At 45.9% G+C, this 20,407-nt stretch overlaps 1 protein-coding gene across 1 annotated transcript in view; it reads right to left on the reverse strand.

The window, feature by feature from the left end:
* Positions 1-5,858: 5,858 nt before the first annotated feature.
* The window catches only part of LOC149451756 (growth/differentiation factor 8-like), a 72,638-nt gene continuing 58,089 nt past the window's right edge, over positions 5,859-20,407 (reverse strand). Inside the window, exon 3 of the mRNA XM_089690208.1 lies at positions 5,859-7,653. Within this exon, the coding sequence (XP_089546334.1) occupies positions 7,273-7,653 (381 nt within the window). The 3' untranslated portion in view covers positions 5,859-7,272. The remainder of the gene's footprint in view (positions 7,654-20,407) is intronic.

Consider the following 20,407-nt stretch of genomic DNA (forward strand, 5'->3'; position numbering starts at 1 on the left):
CAGGCTGACCCCTTCAACCTCTGCAGCAATACTGGCAGCACTCACATGTATATTTCCCAAAGACAACCTCTGAATATGATGCTGAACACGTGCACTCAACTTCTTTGGTCGACCATGGCGAGGCCTGTTCTGAGTGGAACCTGTCCTGTTAAACCACTGTTTGCTCTTGCCACCGTGCTGCAGCTCGGTTTCAGGGTCTTGGCAATCTTCTTATAGTCTAGGCCATCTTTATGTAGAGTAACAGTTCATTTTTTAAGATCCTCAGAAATGCCATGAGGTGCCCTGTTGAACTTCCAGTGATCAGTATGAGTGAGAGCGATAACACCAAATTTAACACACCTGCTCCCCATTCACACCTGAGACCTTGTAACACTGATGAGTCACATGACACCGGGGAGGGAAAATGGCTTAGAGGTGTACTCACTTTTGTTGCCAGCGGTTTAGACATTAATGGCTGTGTGTTGAGTTATTTTGAGGGGACAGCAAATTTACACTGTTATACAAGCTGTACACTCACTACTTTACATTGCAGCAAAGTATCATTTCTTCAGTGTTGTCACATGAAAAGATAGAATAAAATATTTACAAAAATGTGAGAAGGTGTACTCACGTCTGGGAGATACTGTACCTCTAACAGCTGGGAGAGTAGCCGCTAACAGCTGGATAGTGCAGGAAGGCCTAGACAGTTGGTGGTAATAGGGGATTATATAATCAAAAGACTGATAAACTAATATGTCACCAGGATTGCCTGAACTGAATAGTTTGCTATCTCCCTGGTGCTCGAGTTCAACATTTGCTGGACCAGGTTGATAAAGTATTGGGAGGGGTTGGACATGACCCAGCTGTCTTGGTCCATGTTGGAAGCAATGATAGAATACATAGAGGGTGGAGGCTCCTTAGAAATAAGTTTCAAGAACTAGGCTGCAAGTTGAAGGGAAGGACCTCCAAGGTGATGTTCTCTGCCATGCACAACACAGTAAAGAGAGAAGGATCTTAGAGAACCAAATGCATGGCTAAAGACCTGGTGTAAGATATAAGGATTTGGGGTTTTTAGAGCACTGTGCTCACTTTTCTTTGGGGTACAACCTCTATATGCTAAAGATTTGCACCTAAATGGAAGGAGGTCTGCTGTGCTGGGGGAGAGGTTTATGGGAAGGCTGGAAGAATATTTTAACTAGGATTGAAGGGGGAGGGTGAATTAGAGTATAATGGGGCAGACAGGTCAGACGGGGTAAGTGATTTTAACTGCCCTAAAGTGACTGGATTATTGGCACTGTTGGAACAGTTAAAGGGTAAAAATGTATAAACCTATTACAAGACAATTTTATGGTACAGTTCATAGAAGCCCCAACTAGAAATGATTCTCTGGACCTGGTAATCTCAAACTATGCAGAGATTAATACTAATGTTCATATAAATGAATATCTGGGTAGCAGTGACCATAACATTATTTCATTTAATGTTAGCCCTAAACAACAAGTACATACTGTAAAGATAAAAACACTTAAAGTGGTTCTAAAGTCTGAAGGTTTTTTTTCCCTTTCTACCATTCTGTGCACAAAGGTAAAAAAAACCTTCCCGCTGAGCCCGCCCTTCCTCCTTATACTCTATAATCATAAAACAAACCAGAGAGTGAACTGGCCTAGTGCATTATCCTTAAAATATGTATTTTTATTAATAAAACAATGGTAAGTATTATACTCACAAAAAGACAGATGCATAATAGCTCGTCATAATAATAAAACAGCAACCTCCTGTCCACGATATCACATCACAGAATAGGACAGATGGAGATCCAACTGGCTAATGTGTTTTAAACACTTGCCTCTTCCTCAGAGAAGAGCTCTGAGGAAGAGGCAAGTCCTCGAAATGCATTAGAGACATGGGGGAGCTCAAGTCCATAATGTGCATAATATTAATATAGACCCAAATGAACCACTATGGCTCAAAATTGATATGATCCAGAAATATTTAGACAGAATAAAGGTGAATAAAGCACCTGACTCAGATGGCATACACCTATTTGTCCTAAAAGAAATGAGCTCTGTCATTTTAAAGCCATTGTTTCTAATTTTTAGGGAATCTTTAATGACTGGCATAGTACCACTGGATTGACATAAGGTCAATATGGTGCCTATATTTGAAAAGGAATCAAAGTCTTTACCATGTAACTACAGACCTGTTAGCTAACTTCTATAGTTGGAAAGATATTGGAGGGTTTAATAAAAAAGACACATAGATAAGTTTTTGCTGAAAAAAAAATATTTCAAAGGATAAGTTCACCTTTTAACAAAAAATAATAAATGCACATTTTTTGCAGGTAAAAAATGTGCATTTATTATTTGTTTGTTTGTGTAGACTCTAAAGCATTGCACCAGTGATCAACAGATTGGTGATGCCATGCAGGTCTCCTCCCGACCTGTCAGTATATCTGCTTGCCCATACATCTCGTATGGGCAAGCAGATACTTACTGACAGGAAGGCTCAATGAACTACCATGGCACTATGCAGCGGCTTGGTAGTTCATTGAAAACTACAAGTCAACAGCTGCAAAGGCTGATGAAACTTGTAGTTTTCTCATTCCCAGAATAAGTGACACGTCTGAGTGGGCAGAACCATGCACATCCGTGTTTTTTAACAATTGTGACAGCTGGTGTGGAGGAGAAGATCTCCCACTAGCTGTCACAATGGGGATGGGGGGGTGCGGGGGCCGGTCCGATCGTAACATGTTACATGTTACATGTTTCGTCATGAATATGGGTGTAACATGTAACATGTTCCATGTTACGAAAGGTGAACTTATCCTTTAAGCAACAGACAGCATGGGTTCATGAAAGACCATAGTTAACAAACAAATCTGATTTCTTTTTATGAGGAGGTAAGCAAAAACTGAGCAGATCTGAATTTTGCAAAAAGGTTTGACACAGTTCCCCACACATAGGTAATAGGTAAGATAAAATCTACAGGCTTGCAAAAATCAGTTTCAGGGGCGGACTGACAACTCATGGGGCCCCGGGCAATAGGGGATTATGGGGCCCCTGTGTCCTTGCCCAAACTCAAAAAAGCCTATGAAAAAGGTACCAGGGGCATCTCATTGGGCCCCCTACTGACCCCGGGCCCTCAGGCAGTGCCCGAGTTTCCAAATGGTCAGTCCGCCGCTGATCAGTTTGTAAATGGATACAAAATTGGCTAAAAGACTGTATTCAGAAGTTGTAGTTAATGATTCATACTCTGATTGGTCTAAGGTTATTAATGGTGTACCCCAAGGTATATTCATTTTAAAATAGGTCTAAATGATATAGGGTCTGGGATTAAAAGTACCATTTCAGTCTTTGCAGTTGACACCAAGCTATGTAGTGGAATAACATCCTTACAGGATGTCTAACATTACAAGTTGGCCTAAATGCACTGTTTAATTGGGCAAATATGTAGCAAATGAGGTTTAATGTTGATAAATGTCAAGTTATGTACTTGGCAGTTTAAAATATGCATGCATCATACATGCTAGAAGTACATGCAATAGCATGCAATGCCAAGCTGCAAGTTTCAAAATGAGCCAAATCCTTTCTTGTATTAAAAGAGCTATAGACTGCAGAGAGAGAAAGAAAAACAAAATGTATTCCCTGTAAAATCATTAGTAACACCTCATCTGGAATATGCAGCTCAGTTTTGGCCACCAGTTCATAAAAAGGATATTGGGGAACTGGAGAAGGGCAACCAAAATGAAAAGCGGTGTGGAGGAGATCAGCTATAAGGAAAGATTAGCTGAACTGAATCTATTCTCTATTGAGAAGAAAGGATTAACGGGAGATCAAGATGTATAAATACATAAGTGGTCCATATAGTGATCTTAGTGTAATTATTCACTTAAAGCGGTTCTAAAGGGTCAAGGTTTTTTTACCTTCATGCATTCCTGCAAGGCACATACTCAGATCTTGCAGTTTCAGTGGAGTGCTTCCTTAACCTTAGCTGGCCATTCCGGCATCTCCTTTGTTCCTGACTGGATGCCTTGCTTGATTTACCGAGGTTACACCTCGTGTTTCTCCTGTCCCTCTGCACCATCTGTTTCAATCCCAATGCTGCTACTCTCTACGTATGCGGAGAAAGCTTTTGACAATGTTAGTTGGCAGTTCTTGAAACATACGCTCTCCTTTATTGGGTTTGGTAGCAATATGCTGAAGTGGATTAACATGCTTTATGATGACCTGGTTGTGAACTTGAAGGCTAACATAGCTCTCTCTCCCCACAGTTGGCTCTAGTAAACAGAACTCTAGGGTGTTCCCTGTTTATTTTTATTTTGCCTCTTAAACCCCTCTTTAGATATATCCATTTGAACTCGGATATAATGGGAGTGGAAGTAAATGTTATGCATCATAAAGTCACTGCTTACACGGATGATTTCTTGTTTATCTCCAAGTCATACATAATGATGCCTAACTTATTCCAAGAATTAAACTCCTATTCTAAGCTCTCCAATTATAAAATTAACTTGTCAAAATTTGAAGTGTTAAATGTAAACATACCTACTATGTAGTTCCAGCTAATTTCCAGTTTAAAAGGGCTGTGGTAAGCTGAAATATTTAGGGATCTTCCTTAGACTGATTATTGCACAGGTTTTAAAAGAAAAATTTCCACTCTTTTTTCAGCCATTCACAGAGGTTTAAAGAAGTGGTGACTACTATCACATACTTCGTTTGGTAGGAATAGTGCCCTAAAAAGGAAAGTGTTACCCTGCTTCCTCCGGTTGCATTTCCATCCACTTTTTTTACTTACCATCAAGAGGGAGTTCACACTCTTTCTGTGAGTGAATTGCTTCCCTAGAATAAAAACTGACACTCTTAATTTCTTGAAAAGCACAGGAGGATACCATTAGAAAGTTCATTTATTCAGGTTACTGGTTTGATGCAAACATGCCACAACAAAAAGCTGGGTTATGTTGTATGTCCTTAGTACCTCTTCAAGTACTCCCCTGGCTGCCGAGTCTGACCCACACATCTCTTAGGGACCATCCACTTATATCAACTGCTCCTAAGACCATCTCTAAAACACACAACCTAGTCATTAACCCACAAGCTAACTACCTCATAGTTCCAGTGATAGGCAACCCTGTGTTTCCCCTCTGAACTTACAGGACTCTTCCTTTACTGATGACCCTGTACAATGCTTACTACATCTCAGTACTGCCTCCAGGCAAAAATATCACCATTCTTTAGTAATCCAGCTTCTCAATGCAGCCAGAATTTGCACACCTGCTAACAGAAAATCTCCCCTTGCCCCTACTGATGGCCAGTAAGAAAGGTAAATGAAATCATGAATATGGCAGAACTTAACCTGGCCCTCAGAAGGCAAGAGGACCACTTCTGCAAAACATGGTTTTACTGGATCCAATTCAAATGTTCTGCCAAATACAAAAAACTTGTTGGAGGCCTGCTCCCACTAGCCTGATATGACCGAAACTGCTCATTTCCCCTTTCAATAACTCCCCCTAACTAACCCCCCCACCTTCTCTCTTCCTTTCTATCTTTTCCTTTCTTACTTTCTCCTGTATCCCTCGGCCCAGATTTCTTCTCTCTTTGTACTGGAAACTTAACAAGATCTTTTTCTTAAACCCACAGGTGATGGTATTTTCACTTGTTGGCAGTGACCTTTGTGCACAGGACCTACCCCCAGGTCATAAATTATGTAACCTGCGCTTAAAAATACTTATTTGGTTGAAAAGTATGTATCGATGTATGTTGTAATGTTCCATGCCTGAATCCATGGGACTCTGCCCTGCTGTACTTGCCTATTTATCAACCATTTTTGCATCTTTGCCTTCAATAAACAATTTATAATAAAAGTCAGATTTTCCAATAATGTATTTTTTAAATAAATGAAGCTTTTTATTGCAAATCATTTTTTACAAGTGCAGGATACTGATACTGATCTGGACATGATAAATTTGAATAATGAATTATCCTGTTGCATAGTGATGAACTACTTTCTGTTATTAAGATTTCTGTTGTCACCCATAAATACAGTTTAATTGTGATTTCTTTATTATTAACATTACTTGTTTGTGAAAAGTAAGGATGTATATACAACCCTGCTTTGAATTACACATAAACACAACATATAAATCAGATAATATTATAATACAGAACACATACAATGGGAGTAAAAAAGCAGAGCATTTTTAACAGAGTAACAATTTCACATACTTGGATGAGGAATTAGAAAATAGAAGTGCAAATTGATGAAGGGATTAGAAATGAGCATTATGTATCCAAGACTGTATCTCACTGCAAAATTACAGCATGATATACCTCTTACTTTGTACACAATTGCCTGGAGTCAGTAGGTTCATAACCATTTCAAAATATATATGAATTAATGTCCCACAATCATAAAACATATCCAAAAAAAAAAAAACTGAAAAAACACCTTTGAGAATTGTACATGGAATTTGTTTGCTGTTTTATCCTGTTCAAGTGTTGTTAGGATATTTAATATATGTCATATTCTGAAGACAATGACAATACACATACAGAAAATTATTTTCCATGTGAACTAATAAACGGATATTAAAGTGTAAGTAAACCTTAACAATGATTTTTTCTTATTTGCTACCTTTTGGTCTGTTAAATATACCATTAAAAATGTTTTGTTATATCTGTGCCATAGGTGCAAACAAAATACCCGTTGACCATTTCACAAATGTAGTGAACGTCTAACTTCCGGTAGTGAACGTCTAACTTCCGGTAGTTAGTTGACATCTCAAACATTATTGTCAGCCCTACTTGAGCTCTCTCTGTGGTCTACAAAACACCCCCTATGTTATGGAGAAGAGGAGAGCATGAGGTATTCTGTAGTCCAAACACACCTCCTGTCCTAGGATATATACTCTGCTCCTCCATAGATACAGCACAAAAAGTTATCTCTCTAGGACAGAAAGTATTTTATTGCCAGGATCACTAGGTACAGAAAGAAGGAAAAAAGCCAAGAGAAAGAAATGTAATGCATTCACCACATCTAATGGCTAGTTGAAATAAATAATTTTTTTGTCTTTGGATTTAGATACGCTTTAATTGAAAATGTGTAATCTTTCTGAAAGGAATCATGTGTTTAACTTACAGTTTATGATTTCCTATTTGCATTCAGTGAGACTTAGAATTTGCTCACAAAGGCTCAGACATAAATTTGGAAGCTATAGAAATAATCTATGCATGTTACTGTCTCTGATGGTAGCTTTTCGTGAAAATCCATGCATTAGAAGATGCCATAAAGGAATGGTCACATGCACCCACAACGATCTACTACCATAGCTGGAATATTTCCTTGAATTATTTCTTCATCATCATTAAAATAAAGCATATTAATAGAAGACATTTTAGCTGGGGAACAGCATGACCCAGTGGGACCTTTAGGGTTTGCCTGGTTAACAACATGGCTATGGGGGTATTTTTGCAGATATTCGATACCACATTCTCCAGAACAAAAGTTGGCTTTATATCTCTTTGGAGCAATCACCCAATCCCAGCCAAAAGCCTCAAAATCTACTGTTAATGGATAGCGACAACACATCGTTTCAGATGAATGCTCATCACAGTCATTGCCTGCGTTTCTTCTCAACCTTTTCGGCATATCTATGACTTTGACCTCCAAAAATGGATCCTGATGGAAAAAGAGGGTTTTATTAATAAAATACTGTAACACATGATTACTAAGATAAAGGCACACACGTATGTACATTTTATTGAAAAAATAAATACTGCTCAATATATAAACAGACATGCAATATTTATATTGCTCTTTTTAGGCCCCTTTACCATGGGTGATCCGATCAAGTTCATCTGTCAGTTTTTCAGGTGTACCTGATCAGATGGTTCATGTATTTTTATGGACCGGCGGGTGTAAACTGACTTGCGTCCATTTACACCCGCCTACCTCCAATCCCATCTGATCTGCTAAAAAGAAACTGAAGAGGATCCATTCCCCTTCCATCTAGGTAGATCGGTTTGAAGGGCAGTTGGGTGTAAATGGACAGCCAGTCCATTTAAGCCAGACCACTCATAGAGCAGAGCGGGTTGTGTCTGTGCGGAATAAACTGCATAAACTGAGTGGACACGGACCTATCATTCACCCACTCTGCTCTGCTCAGCACGGAATAAGTAGACAGATCCCCCCCTAAGTAAAGTGAAATCCCTCCGTGTGAAAGGCGCCTTAAAGAATAGGCATAGCTATCCAAGAAACCTTCCAAATGGTTTAAAATACATTTTCAGTTAGATACTAACAATCTCCATTTTTCTGGACCTATCTGGACTTCACAGCAGCTGTGCAGAGATTCTAAATTTGACTGTGCAAGTCGCTATGAACCATAGTTAGGCTAGCCTTCCTTCAGCCCCATTGATGCACACAAGCTGAATAAGAGAAATCAACAGATTCCCTCATCCATGTTAAACAGCGTGGATGGAGGAATCTCCTTTGCCAGCTATTGATTTCCAACAGCTTCATTAACCTCCTTGGCGGTTTTCCCGAGTGTAGCTCGGGGTAGAATTTCTATACCAAGAACGGTAACCCCGAGCTACACTCGGGCTTACCATGCGGCGTTCTCTGGGGGTCCCTGCAGCACTTACCTTGTCCTTCGCTCCCACGATGGGTCCCCTGCAGCGTCCCCGTCCATCTCCTCCGGCGGATGCCGGCATCTGGCTTCCGTGTTCCGGTCCCCGTGACGTCGGAACGTTCGGGCGGCGGAACCGGCGGGAAATTTGAAATTTTTAAAAAATGACATTTTTGCTGTCATTGCTTTTTCACTGCATTTCACATACATTTTGTCCCCACTGCTTTGTCCTGTGCCCTGCCTGCATTTTGACTGTTCTTTCTGCCTGGAAACTTAGAAAAGTCCATGGCGGCCAAAAAGCATCCCTTTACGTCAAAAGCGGTTTTAGAACAGCGATAGTAAATCAGAACCACTTGCAGAATTGAGTGATAATGATTTGTGGGGAAATTCGTCATCAGACACTGAAAACGATTTTGCGACTTTGCTCAGCGATGTGCGAATTTGCCTCTGTATTTCAAATTTCAGTGTTTTTGGTTTGATTATATTATTGAATTAAATTTATTATTATTATATTAATATTTTTTATGATTATTTATTAAATTATAATTTATGATTTCGTGTTTCAAGTTTTATCATATCCGGAATGTTTAATAGACTCTTTTTCGGATAGATTTCAATGAGTTATTCCTAAAAATTACAGCCTACAATTAAAAACTACATATTTCCATGCAAAAAAATGGTACCGCTTTCAGCACAAAATTCCTGACATGATCATACCGCCAGGGAGGTTAATCGTGGCTGTCTTAATACCCAAATAGCGACTGCATCTGATAGAAAGCAGTCACTGTTAAATAATTTTCCACTCAATTCAGTTGATTTTTTAAATCTGCTTTTGTCAAGCTGGGTGGTGCCAAAATTCAATCTGTGTATGCTTAGCTCAAGACTTAGAGGAGTCCTGCTTCTGGTCAGACACACCTCCTCCACTTCTCTGCAACACAAATATATATTTACAAACAAAATAGAACTTTAAAGTTACACAAAATTTATGTAGCAGGGGAAATTAATCCTATCTGTGACTGCTGTAATCTGCTGACTGGCATCTCCTTTGAAACCTGACACTTGCACTGGACACAGACAACACAGAGGGATTTCAGCCCCACCCCCCCTCCTCTCAGACTGTAATAGAGAGAGAGCCAATCAGAAGAGCCATTAAAGGAGCCAAGGACAGGGACTTTCTCAAGCAGGAGGTGAAGCTGCAAAGCATTGTGGAATATGCAGTCTTGAACAGAAACAGCCTGATAGGCTGATAAAGAAATAGAACTACAAAAGCCATCATGCTTAGTGAGAGCAGAGTGAAGGGATCCATCTTGCTTTTTCCTGAGGGGAGGCAGGCTGCATGTGGCAAGGTAACAGTCTGGACCTAGCAGAGGAGTGCTTGGGGTCAGTTCACAGCATGCTGAGTTATCTGCATCAGTTGGGGGAACATCCAAACTGAGAGATGTGGACCTACAATACAGAAGTGCTCATCGTGAGGTGACCAGAGGAGCCTGTCATTTCCAGGACGATCGTTTGGGTCTTAGTCACGGGATCTGGTGAGAGGGATTTTGCCCACTGGCAGATAACAGGAACGCTGCACACATACAGAGACATTACACTTGCCCACACTCACCAGGCACTGGGTTGTATAAATGGCCCTGCTAAACAGACACAGTATTTGCTTTGCTATACAAATACTGCCATGGGATTACAATTATACTTTACCATAGGAGTATAAGTGCACCAACGAAAGTGGCTAGCTGAAGATCCCAAGATTCATCCTGTTACCAAGAGACTGAAGTTACTGGTGCCATATGGGCGCGCGCATGCATATTCAGGCCTCTATATTGCATGGTGTGTGAGGGAATAGCTTTACCTTGGAAAGTAGCTATTAAGCATCAGTTGGGTACAGTGTTTGCCTACTGGGCTTGTGGTGTCAGGGGTTAGAAGGGAGAAGTTTGACACAACAGAGAGTCACTCTTCTGCTCTCCTCCTGCTTGGACATCATAGAGCTGAATTTATGTAGAGGAGTTAAATCCACTTTGAGGTTGCCATTTAAGTGTTTGCCTCTGCTCTTGGGGTTATTCACGGTTGGAATCCCCTGAAAGCAGCCTGAGTGTAAAAGTGAGCTATATTGCTTTTGGTCACAGTGTTTGCTGTTCTCTTGATTCACCTAACGAATACCTGTTGTTAATGTTTATTATTTCCCATAGAGGTCTTACAGTAAAGCTGATCTCTGTGTATTTATAAAGTGTGTGCTTTTCATTGGTCCTTGCACTTACACTATTGCCAGGTGTGTCTGTTGGGGCCGAAACAGTTCTTGGGGTTGAGAGGCAAAGTGGCGGAGTGAACAAAATTAAGCAGCCCCTTCGGGGGTATCGCTACATGTGGGGGCTCGTCCGGGATCTTTTCCAATAATCTGCAATCAACTCTTAAAGATAACGTCAGCATGGACCCTGCAGCTGCGATTGAGTGGTGCGGCAAAGAAAATGGGCAGGTGGAGTTGTGTGTAGTGATCAGTATCCCTGGCAGTGACTGGACTGAGGACCGAATCCGTCAAGCATGTGCTGCATCAGGCATAGACCAAAGAATATCTGTGCTGGATGTGAGGGTAGACCTTAGCTCTAATCATACCTATGCCCTGAGTGGAAGAAGGGAGTTCCTGATGTTCTGCAGAAAGACAGTTTCCAACTGACCGCAGATGTCAGTGCTATACTAATTCATCCAGATGAATCAAACTCTGTTCCGGGAAACTCAGGAAGCACCATGCTGGACCCAGAAGTCAGCACCTCAAAGCCAGTGACATCCTCAGAAGAATCCTTTTCTCTGCTAGTGGCTGAGTTTGGCAAACTAGTTACAGGGCTTCTCAAGAACTCAGTAGGGTCCACCAATTACGGGTATCGCAAACTACAGTTCTTCTCAGGGAAAGTTCCCACACCCTCAGGAGAAGATGACTTTGATACATGGATGGATCAAGCCATCCAAGCGGTGGAAGAGTGGGATGTGATTGACACGATAAAGAGACAGAGGGTGGTAGAGAGCCTGCGGACACCAGCTTCTGATGTAGTTCGAAACCTGAAATGGGATAAACCCACCTGCTCAGTTTCTGAGTGTCTAGAAGCACTCTGTGAGATTCATGGGAGAGTTGAAGATTGCACGGAATTAATCTATCTCTTTCATCACACTTATCAAATGGAGGGTGAGAAGTTAATAAACTATGTCACACAGCTGGATCAAACCCTTCAACAAGTATTCATGAAGGGTGGGATGAAAGCTGAAGAGGCCAAAAAAGCCTTAATACTACAGGTGCAAAGGGGAGCCCAGCCACTGGATCCCATTGTGCTACATCTTCGAGCCAGGAGTCCAAATGACCTCCTCACTTACTCCAAATTCATGAAGGCTATTAGAGAGGAAAAAGCTCTCATTGCAGCCAAGGCACAGAGACCTGAGTCTGCCAAGGGTCTTAAACATGGCTCTATGGCTTACATCATACAGTCTGGGTCTGCATAGGAGACCAGCTCAGATGGAGGGCCCGGCACCTCTATTGACACTTTGACACAAGCTATAGTTCAGTTGGCACAGGCGCAAACTACTCTACAACAAACATTAGGACAAGTGATGGAAGCCCATGCCGATATGCAACAATCACTTGAGGAAGTGAAGCAGACGGTGTCCACCCTGATCAAGGGAGGAAGGAATGTTGTCTCCCCTAACGATAAGAAGTGTTATCGCTGTGGAGAGGTAGGACATTTAATCGCTCATTGCCCATCTGAAGTAGTGAGCTTCCTGAAAAACTACGTGAGGAGACAGCAGCGGAGTGTCAATGCACACCAGATGCCCAGCACTCAAAGGAGACTCAATCCGGATCAGAATGTCCAGAAGAAAGTGGTGCGGATTCAGGCCACCAAACAGACTCGGATCCCCACCACCCCCAAGCTTCCAGACAGGCTGGTGGGACCTGCTCCAGTCGTTTCCATTCAAGTAGAGGGAATCTAAACTAAGGCCCTTTTGGATACTGGAGCTCAAGTGACCCTTCTCTACCGAGACTTCTATGACAGGCACCTCAAGCACCTGCCCTTGCAGAAGTTGGAAGAGCTGGAGATATTGGGCATTGGAACTCAGAACTTCCCCTATGATGTTTATTTACCAGTCAGGCTGACTTTTGATCCCTCGTGGCTGGGAAAACTGAGACTTTTGACAGGTTAGCAGTCATCTGCCCTCGCCCAATAGGGGTCAGTACGAGTTCCCTCATCATAGGAATCAATACTGATCTGGTCAGAAGACTGTTGACGTCTGTTGTTCTGGAGTCAGACACTTCAACTACAAGTGTGCACCCCATGTTGAGACAGGCCTATCAGCGCCTGGTACAAGAACAGAAGGAGTGGGGAAGATCTGGCATTTGGACAGAAAGGAGAAGGTGTTACAGCCTGGTGAAGTGGCTTGTTTACAAACGTCCGTCAAGTTGAACTGGAAGCAACAAGGCCCTTTCATCGTCGTCGCAGCAGATGGACAGAGGAAAGGTTCGGGAGTAGAGATAATTCCTGAAGTTGTTTTAACTAAAGCGTTACAAAGAAGTCATGGAAAAATCTCAGTTAGTGTCTGCAACATAACGGCCTTGCCTGTGAAGATGCCAGCATGGATGTTGTTGGGACAAGTTAACCCAGCCACCCCAGTCTCACTATCTGATTTGGTGGGGGAAGAGAAAGATGGGATCCCTGTCAAGGATTTTTATCTGGAAAATACTCCCCTTCCACCAGAATGGAAGGAAAGGGCCAAGGCTCAGCTTCAGGGATGGAAGGTCGCATTCTCCAAGAGTGAATTTGATGTGGGATGTGCAAAAAGTGCAGAACACCAAATCCATCTTAAGGAGTACAAGCCATTCAGGGAGAGAGTTCATCGGATTCCTTTAGGGGACCTTGAAGACCTGCGTGAGCAACTGGCAGAGTTGAAAGGGACAGGTATCATCTGAGAGTCCCGGAGTCTCTGTCAGGGCAGGAGCTGAGGAACGGACAGGCAGGCCTAACAATGTAACGCACTGGCTGACGACAACCACCACCCACAGACCGAAGTCCCTCAGGGCGCGGAGTCTAAGTCCCAGGCTGCCCTTCACCAGGGCCCCTGATGGTGGGGATGGACTTGACGCAGCCAGGAACCAGGTCGCGGCCCCCGAGACACCTCAGCTGCGGTAATGGCCGCCGCCAATGGCGTGTAGCTGGTGGAAGAGACAAAAGAGTAGTCAGACAAGCCGGGGTCAACAACAACAGGACAGAACAGTACAATACAGCAGACGAGAATCACAGGTCACGAGCCGGGTTCAGCAACAGAGGGTCAGATCAAAGGAGAATACAAAGAATAGTCAAGACAAGCCGAATCAGATACCAGGAGAGTCACGAGAGTCAGAACAGAGTAACAGCAACACAAAGACACAAGTGCAAAGAGCATGTGCGGGCCACAGGCCTATATGTCATCAGCCACACCCCTCTGGAGGATGGACCACAGAAACCTGAAGGCATAAAAGGGCTCCCATCATGCACAGCAGAATCCAAGATGGACACCAGCACATGAAGTAACATAACCACAGGGAAAAGGTAGGACCTTGACAGTACCTCCCCCTCAAGGACCCCTCCCCCTCCGCGGCTCAACAAAAGGTTTCTGAGGAAAGCGGGTATGAAAAGCGCGGAGGAGGGCAGGAGCATGGACATCCGCGGAAGGAACCCAGGAACGCTCCTCGGGACCATAACCACGCCAATGAACCAGGAACTGTAATTGACCGCGCACCAATCGAGAGTCCAGGATCCGGCTCACCTCATACTCCTCATGACCGTCAACCCGGACAGGACGGGGCCGAGGAAGAGAGGTAGTGAAGCGATTGCAGATCAGAGGTTTCAACAGAGAAACATGAAAGATATTGGAGATCCGCATCCCAGACGGAAGGGCAAGTGCATAGGCCACCGGATTCACTTTGCGGAGAATGCGGAAAGGACCGACAAAACGGGGAGCCAGTTTGGGTGTGGGCACCCGAAGATTGAGGTTGCGAGTAGACAACCACACCCGATCGCCGACCTGGTATGAAGGAGCGGGCAACCGTCTGCGATCAGCCTGGAACTTCTGGCGCTGAGCTGAGTCCCTCAAGGCCCTCTGGATCTGCCCCCAAGAAGAACGCAGGGCAGCAAGATGGTTCTCCACAGCCGGAATGTCCTGTGGTGAGAACCTCTCAGGTAATACCGCGGGTTGAAACCCATAGTTGGCCATGAAGGGAGACATCCCGGTGGAGGAGTTGACCGCCAAGTTCCTGGCAAACTCTGCCCACGGCAGGAGATCGGCCCAATCATCCTGATGGTCTGAAATATAACACCGAAGGAATTGTTCTAAGGCCTGATTGGAACGCTCCGCAGCCCCATTGGACTGCGGGTGGTAGGCTGATGAAAAGGAGAGACTAATACCCAACTGGGAGCAGAAGGCACGCCAGAATCTGGACACGAACTGACTCCCGCGGTCTGAGACAATCACCTTAGGTAACCCATGCAGGCGAAAAATCTCCCTGGAAAAGACCGTGGCCAGTTCCTGCGCTGTGGGTAATTTCCTGAGTGGAATGCAATGGCACATCTTGGAAAACCGATCGACGATCATGAGGATGACCGTATGACCCCGAGACACCGGGAGGTCTACAATAAAGTCCATCCCTAGATGTGACCAAGGACGCTCCCCATTGGGAATGGGTTGCAGAAGACCCAAAGGGAGATGCCGTGGAGACTTATTCTGGTGTTAAACGCGGTCTTCCACTCATCCCCCTGTCTGATCCGTACGAGGTTGTACGCCGCCCTAAGGTCGAGTTTGGTAAAGACCGTTGCTCCCTTAAGGCGGTCGAATAACTCAGAAATCAAAGGAATTGGATATGCATTTTTAATGGTAATCCGATTGAGACCCCTATAATCGATGCAGGGCCTCAATTCCCCACCTTTCTTCTTTACGAAAAAAAACCCCGCTCCTGCTGGGGAAGTAGACTTACGAATGTGCCCCCGGGAAAGCGCATCCACCACGTACTCCTCCATGGCCTTATTCTCCGCAACCGAGAGAGGGTACACCCTGCCACGTGGAGGAGTGGCCCCGGGTTGCAGGGATATGGCGCAGTCGTAAGGACGATGCGGTGGTAAGGTACCAGCGCGTACCTTATCGAACACGTCCCGGTATTCCCCATAGTCGGTGGGCAACGCAGAGTCCGAGGAGGCACACAATACCTTAACCGGCCCCCGGATGCACCCGGCCCCACACTGTGGAGACCATGAGAGAATCTCGGCTGTTTGCCAATTGAAGGTTGGATTGTGCCTCTGGAGCCAGGGATACCCCAAAACCACCGAATAGTGTGGGGAAGAAATCACCTGAAAACAGGCCAACTCCCTGTGAACAGCCCCAATGGCTACCTCTATTGGCAGGGTCTCGTGGGTAACCTGCGGCGGCTGCAGGGGCCTGCCATCTATTGCTTCGAGAACCAATGGGGCAGCACGAGCCTGCAGGGGAATGGAGTGCTGCGCAGCAAACGAGCTGTCCAAGAACAACCCACCGGCCCCAGAGTCTACCAACGCCTGGGCCGTCACCGAGCCCCCTGTCCAAGAAAGGACCACGGTGATCAGTGGCTTATCCTTGCGGAACGCCGGGGACGAGGAAACTCCACCCAAGATCTGTCCCCGACATGATCTCAGGTGCGAGCGTTTCCCGGACGGACCGGACAAGACTGCCGAAAGTGCCCACCGAGGCCACAGTACAGGCAGCGACCCTCCCGACGCCGAGCGGCCCGCTCCCCCTCGGAAAGGCGAGCAAACCCCAGCTGCATGGGTTCCCCACCAGACAAGCTATCCCCAGGAGGCGTGGGAGGAGAGGGAGGAACGGGTGGGACAGAAAACGCAGGTGCCAGTCGATTGGAAGGCCTCCGCAGGCGTTCCTTGAGTGAAGGCCTCTCCCTGAGCCTGGTGTCAATCAGGATCAGGAAAGAGATGAGCTCCTCCAACACCACAGGCAGTTCCTTAGCTGCAATCTCGTCCTTCAATGAGTCAGAAAGACCCTGAGAAAACGCAGCCACCAGAGCCTCATTGTTCCAACCGACCTCTGCCGCCAGGGTACGAAACTCTATAGCGTACTCGGCCACGGTCCGTGAACCCTGATGCATGGTCATGAGCAGCTTGGCCGCCGAGGCGGAACGAGCCGGTACGTCGAATACCCTACGGAAGGCATCGACAAAACCAGAAAAATCTTGAATCACCGGGTCGTTCCTCTCCCATAAGGGATTTGCCCAGGCCAAGGCCTTGTCCGAGAGCAGTGAGATGAGGAACCCCACCTTTGACCTCTCAGACGGAAAGGCGTGGGGTATTAATTCAAAATAAATACCCACCTGGTTGAGGAACCCACGACACTGACTCGGCTCACCCCCAAAGCGCTGTGGAAGAGGGGCTGAACCGGTCATACCTCTGGACACCGCGGGTGCCGCATCAGCCGCGGCGGTAGGCACAGCAAGCGGAACAGCAGCGGAAGCGACCACCGGAGCGACAACCGGCCTAATAACACCAGGAGTAAGGTGCGCGGTGCGTGCAAGCAGAGTTTGCAACGCCTGAGCGAACTGATCCAACAGGTGATCCTGTTGATCGAGTCTGGCGACTAGCATTGGGAGCGAAGGCGTGCCTGCACCGTCAGGGTTCATGGCACTTGTGTAATGTCAGGGCAGGAGCTGAGGAACGGACAGGCAGGCCTAACAATGTAACGCACTGGCTGACGACAACCACCACCCACAGACCGAAGTCCCTCAGGGCGCGGAGTCTAAGTCCCAGGCTGCCCTTCACCAGGGCCCCTGATGGTGGGGATGGACTTGACGCAGCCAGGAACCAGGTCGCGGCCCCCGAGACACCTCAGCTGCGGTAATGGCCGCCGCCAATGGCGTGTAGCTGGTGGAAGAGACAAAAGAGTAGTCAGACAAGCCGGGGTCAACAACAACAGGACAGAACAGTACAATACAGCAGACGAGAATCACAGGTCACGAGCCGGGTTCAGCAACAGAGGGTCAGATCAAAGGAGAATACAAAGAATAGTCAAGACAAGCCGAATCAGATACCAGGAGAGTCACGAGAGTCAGAACAGAGTAACAGCAACACAAAGACACAAGTGCAAAGAGCATGTGCGGGCCACAGGCCTATATGTCATCAGCCACACCCCTCTGGAGGATGGACCACAGAAACCTGAAGGCATAAAAGGGCTCCCATCATGCACAGCAGAATCCAAGATGGACACCAGCACATGAAGTAACATAACCACAGGGAAAAGGTAGGACCTTGACAGTCTCCAATAGTGGTGGTACGGAATAAGAATAGGGCATTGAGGTTGTGTATTGATTATCGGACGCTGAACAGGAGGACCATTCCTGACCAATACACCACCCCAAGAATAGAAGACGCTTTGCAGAGTCTGTCAGGAGCCAAGTGGTTTAGCGTGTTGGATTTGAAGAGCGGATACTACCAAATTCCCATGCACCCTGAAGACCAGGAGAAGACCGCTTTCATTACCCTAGTGGGGTTCTTTGAATTTGACCGCATGCCACAAGGCCTGTCCGGTGTCCCAGCCACTTTCCAGAGATTAATGGAAAAGACGGTGGGCGACATGAACCTGATAGAGGTATTGGTGTACCTAGATGATATCATTGTCTTCGACAAGACTCCGGAGGAGCACGAAGAGCGTCTAGAGACGGTACTGAAGAGACTGCATGATGAGGGATTTAAGTTATCCCTGGAGAAGTGCCAGTTCTATCAACCCTTGGTTAACTACCTTGGTCACATTGTGTCTGCTGATGGAGTGGCCACCGACCCCAAGAAGCTGGAGGCCGTCACTTCCTGGCCAAGGCCTACTAATGTCAGGGCCTGGACTTGAACCTGGGACTTCTACTGTGTCAGGCAGTAACTCTTCTCACTGAGCTACCTGGGATGCTGGACAACACTCTGCCTGATCTATTGGACAATCCTGCCTTGTGCCTTGTTTTCTGTTGAACCTTGAACTCCTTGCTCCTCCCATGAACTTCCTGATAAACGCCATGTCTCTGCATTTCCTGGTTGCCAGATTATTGTGGCTTCACCAGCCAATATCCCGCTTATCTCTCCTGCTGCCGTCTATACCTTCGCTACTGACCTTTGGCTTGTTCATGGACTACGATTTCACCTCATCCTCATCTACTACTTTTGTTGACCGACCCTTGGCTTGTTGACTGACTCCGCGTCTGCTTGATCCTTAACTTGTTCGGTCTGCTACTGGTTTCCGGCTTGCTCATTCCCTGGTGGGGTGATCCTGAGATCTGCGACCTGGTACCAACACGCAGCCAAATCCATCTCCACCATTAGGAGCTCTGGTGAAAACTGGTTGGTGCTTAGACCCCACACCTCAGGTGAGCCTGCGTCCTTTCCCAGGGTGACCTGCCTGTGTACCTACCCTGCTGGTTTCAGGTAAGCCTTAACACTGCTATAGCAACTGGTCTCTGAACCTGACCCAGACCGTGACAACTAATGTGACCAAGCTTAGGTCATTTCTGGGATTCTGTTCCTACTACAGAAGATTCGTCGAGGGATTAGCTAAAATAGCTTGCCCACTCAACGAACTACTGAAGAGCGAAGAGGAAGATGACCCAGATCTGCCTAAACCTTTCCGATCAGCTGGAGGTCCTAGGAAACACAGAGAGTCCATTCAAGAACAGTGGACTACTCAGTGTGAAGAGGCTTTCAGACAGCTGAAGTGGAGTCTAACCACTGCTCCAGTTCTAGCCTATGCAGACCCAACCAAGCCAAATGAGCTGCATGTTGATGCTAGCAGAGACGGGTTAGGTGGGGTGCTGTATCAAGAGCATGACGGGCACCTTCGGTCTGTTGCCTATGTGAGTCAGAGCTTGGCACCCACTGAGAAGAACTATCCCACACACAAGCTCGAATTTCTGGCTCTAAAGTGGGCAGTAGTGGATAAGCTGAGAGATTACTTGTACGGGGATGAATTCGTGATCAAGACTGACAATAACCCTCTCACCTATATCCTCACTACGGCGAAGTTAGATGCCACAGGTCACAGATGGCTGGCTGCCCTATCTGAATTCACTTTCAGTCTGAAATATCGACCAGGAGTTGGAAACAAAGATGCGAATGCATTGTCAAGAAGGCCTCATTGTTCCAGGGACTATCCTGAAGAATGGACTCCCGAAGGAGTACGAGCCTTATGTCAAGGAGCAGAACACCAAGCTGGGGGAGGATCCAGGGCCGAAGACATTGGAGTGTCTACCGCTGGTGTTCCCAGATGTTACTGCAACGTCACCCAAGTAGGGGATGAAGGCCTGCCAAAACCCTCCAAGAAAGACTTGCGAAGGGATCAGTTGGAAGACCCTCTCTGTAGCTTGGCATTGAAAGCCTTGGAGGGCCAACGCCCTGACTTTCTCCTCACTGACTCCCTTAAGGAAGCTTGTCTACTACACCAAGAGTGGGATCGGTTGCAATGCATCAAGGGGTGGTCTACCGAAGGGGCCCCTCTGGTGATCCTGAAAAAAGATGGCAGTTGTTCTTGCCAGAAAAAAACACAGAGTGACCAGTGTGCTTGCAACCCCAGAGCCTAAAGAACAGCGAGAGCGTAGGGCTATTCACCCGCCAAAGAGACTAACATATGATACTTTGGGTGAGAGCTCTGAAGAGGATGTTCTCACCGCAAAAAGGACTCTTGAAACACCTGATCCTTCCACCACAGATTTGGTGGACGAAAATCCTGACTCACCCCCTGACATATCTGGCTGGGCCATTCCAATTAAGGTGGCTTATCGGCTACTAA

The sequence above is a fragment of the Staurois parvus genome, unplaced genomic scaffold, assembly GCF_062004578.1.
Source record: "Staurois parvus isolate SC_StPar_1 unplaced genomic scaffold, SC_StPar_1.0 ptg000522l, whole genome shotgun sequence".
In the NCBI taxonomy this organism is placed as follows: Eukaryota; Metazoa; Chordata; class Amphibia; order Anura; family Ranidae; genus Staurois; species Staurois parvus.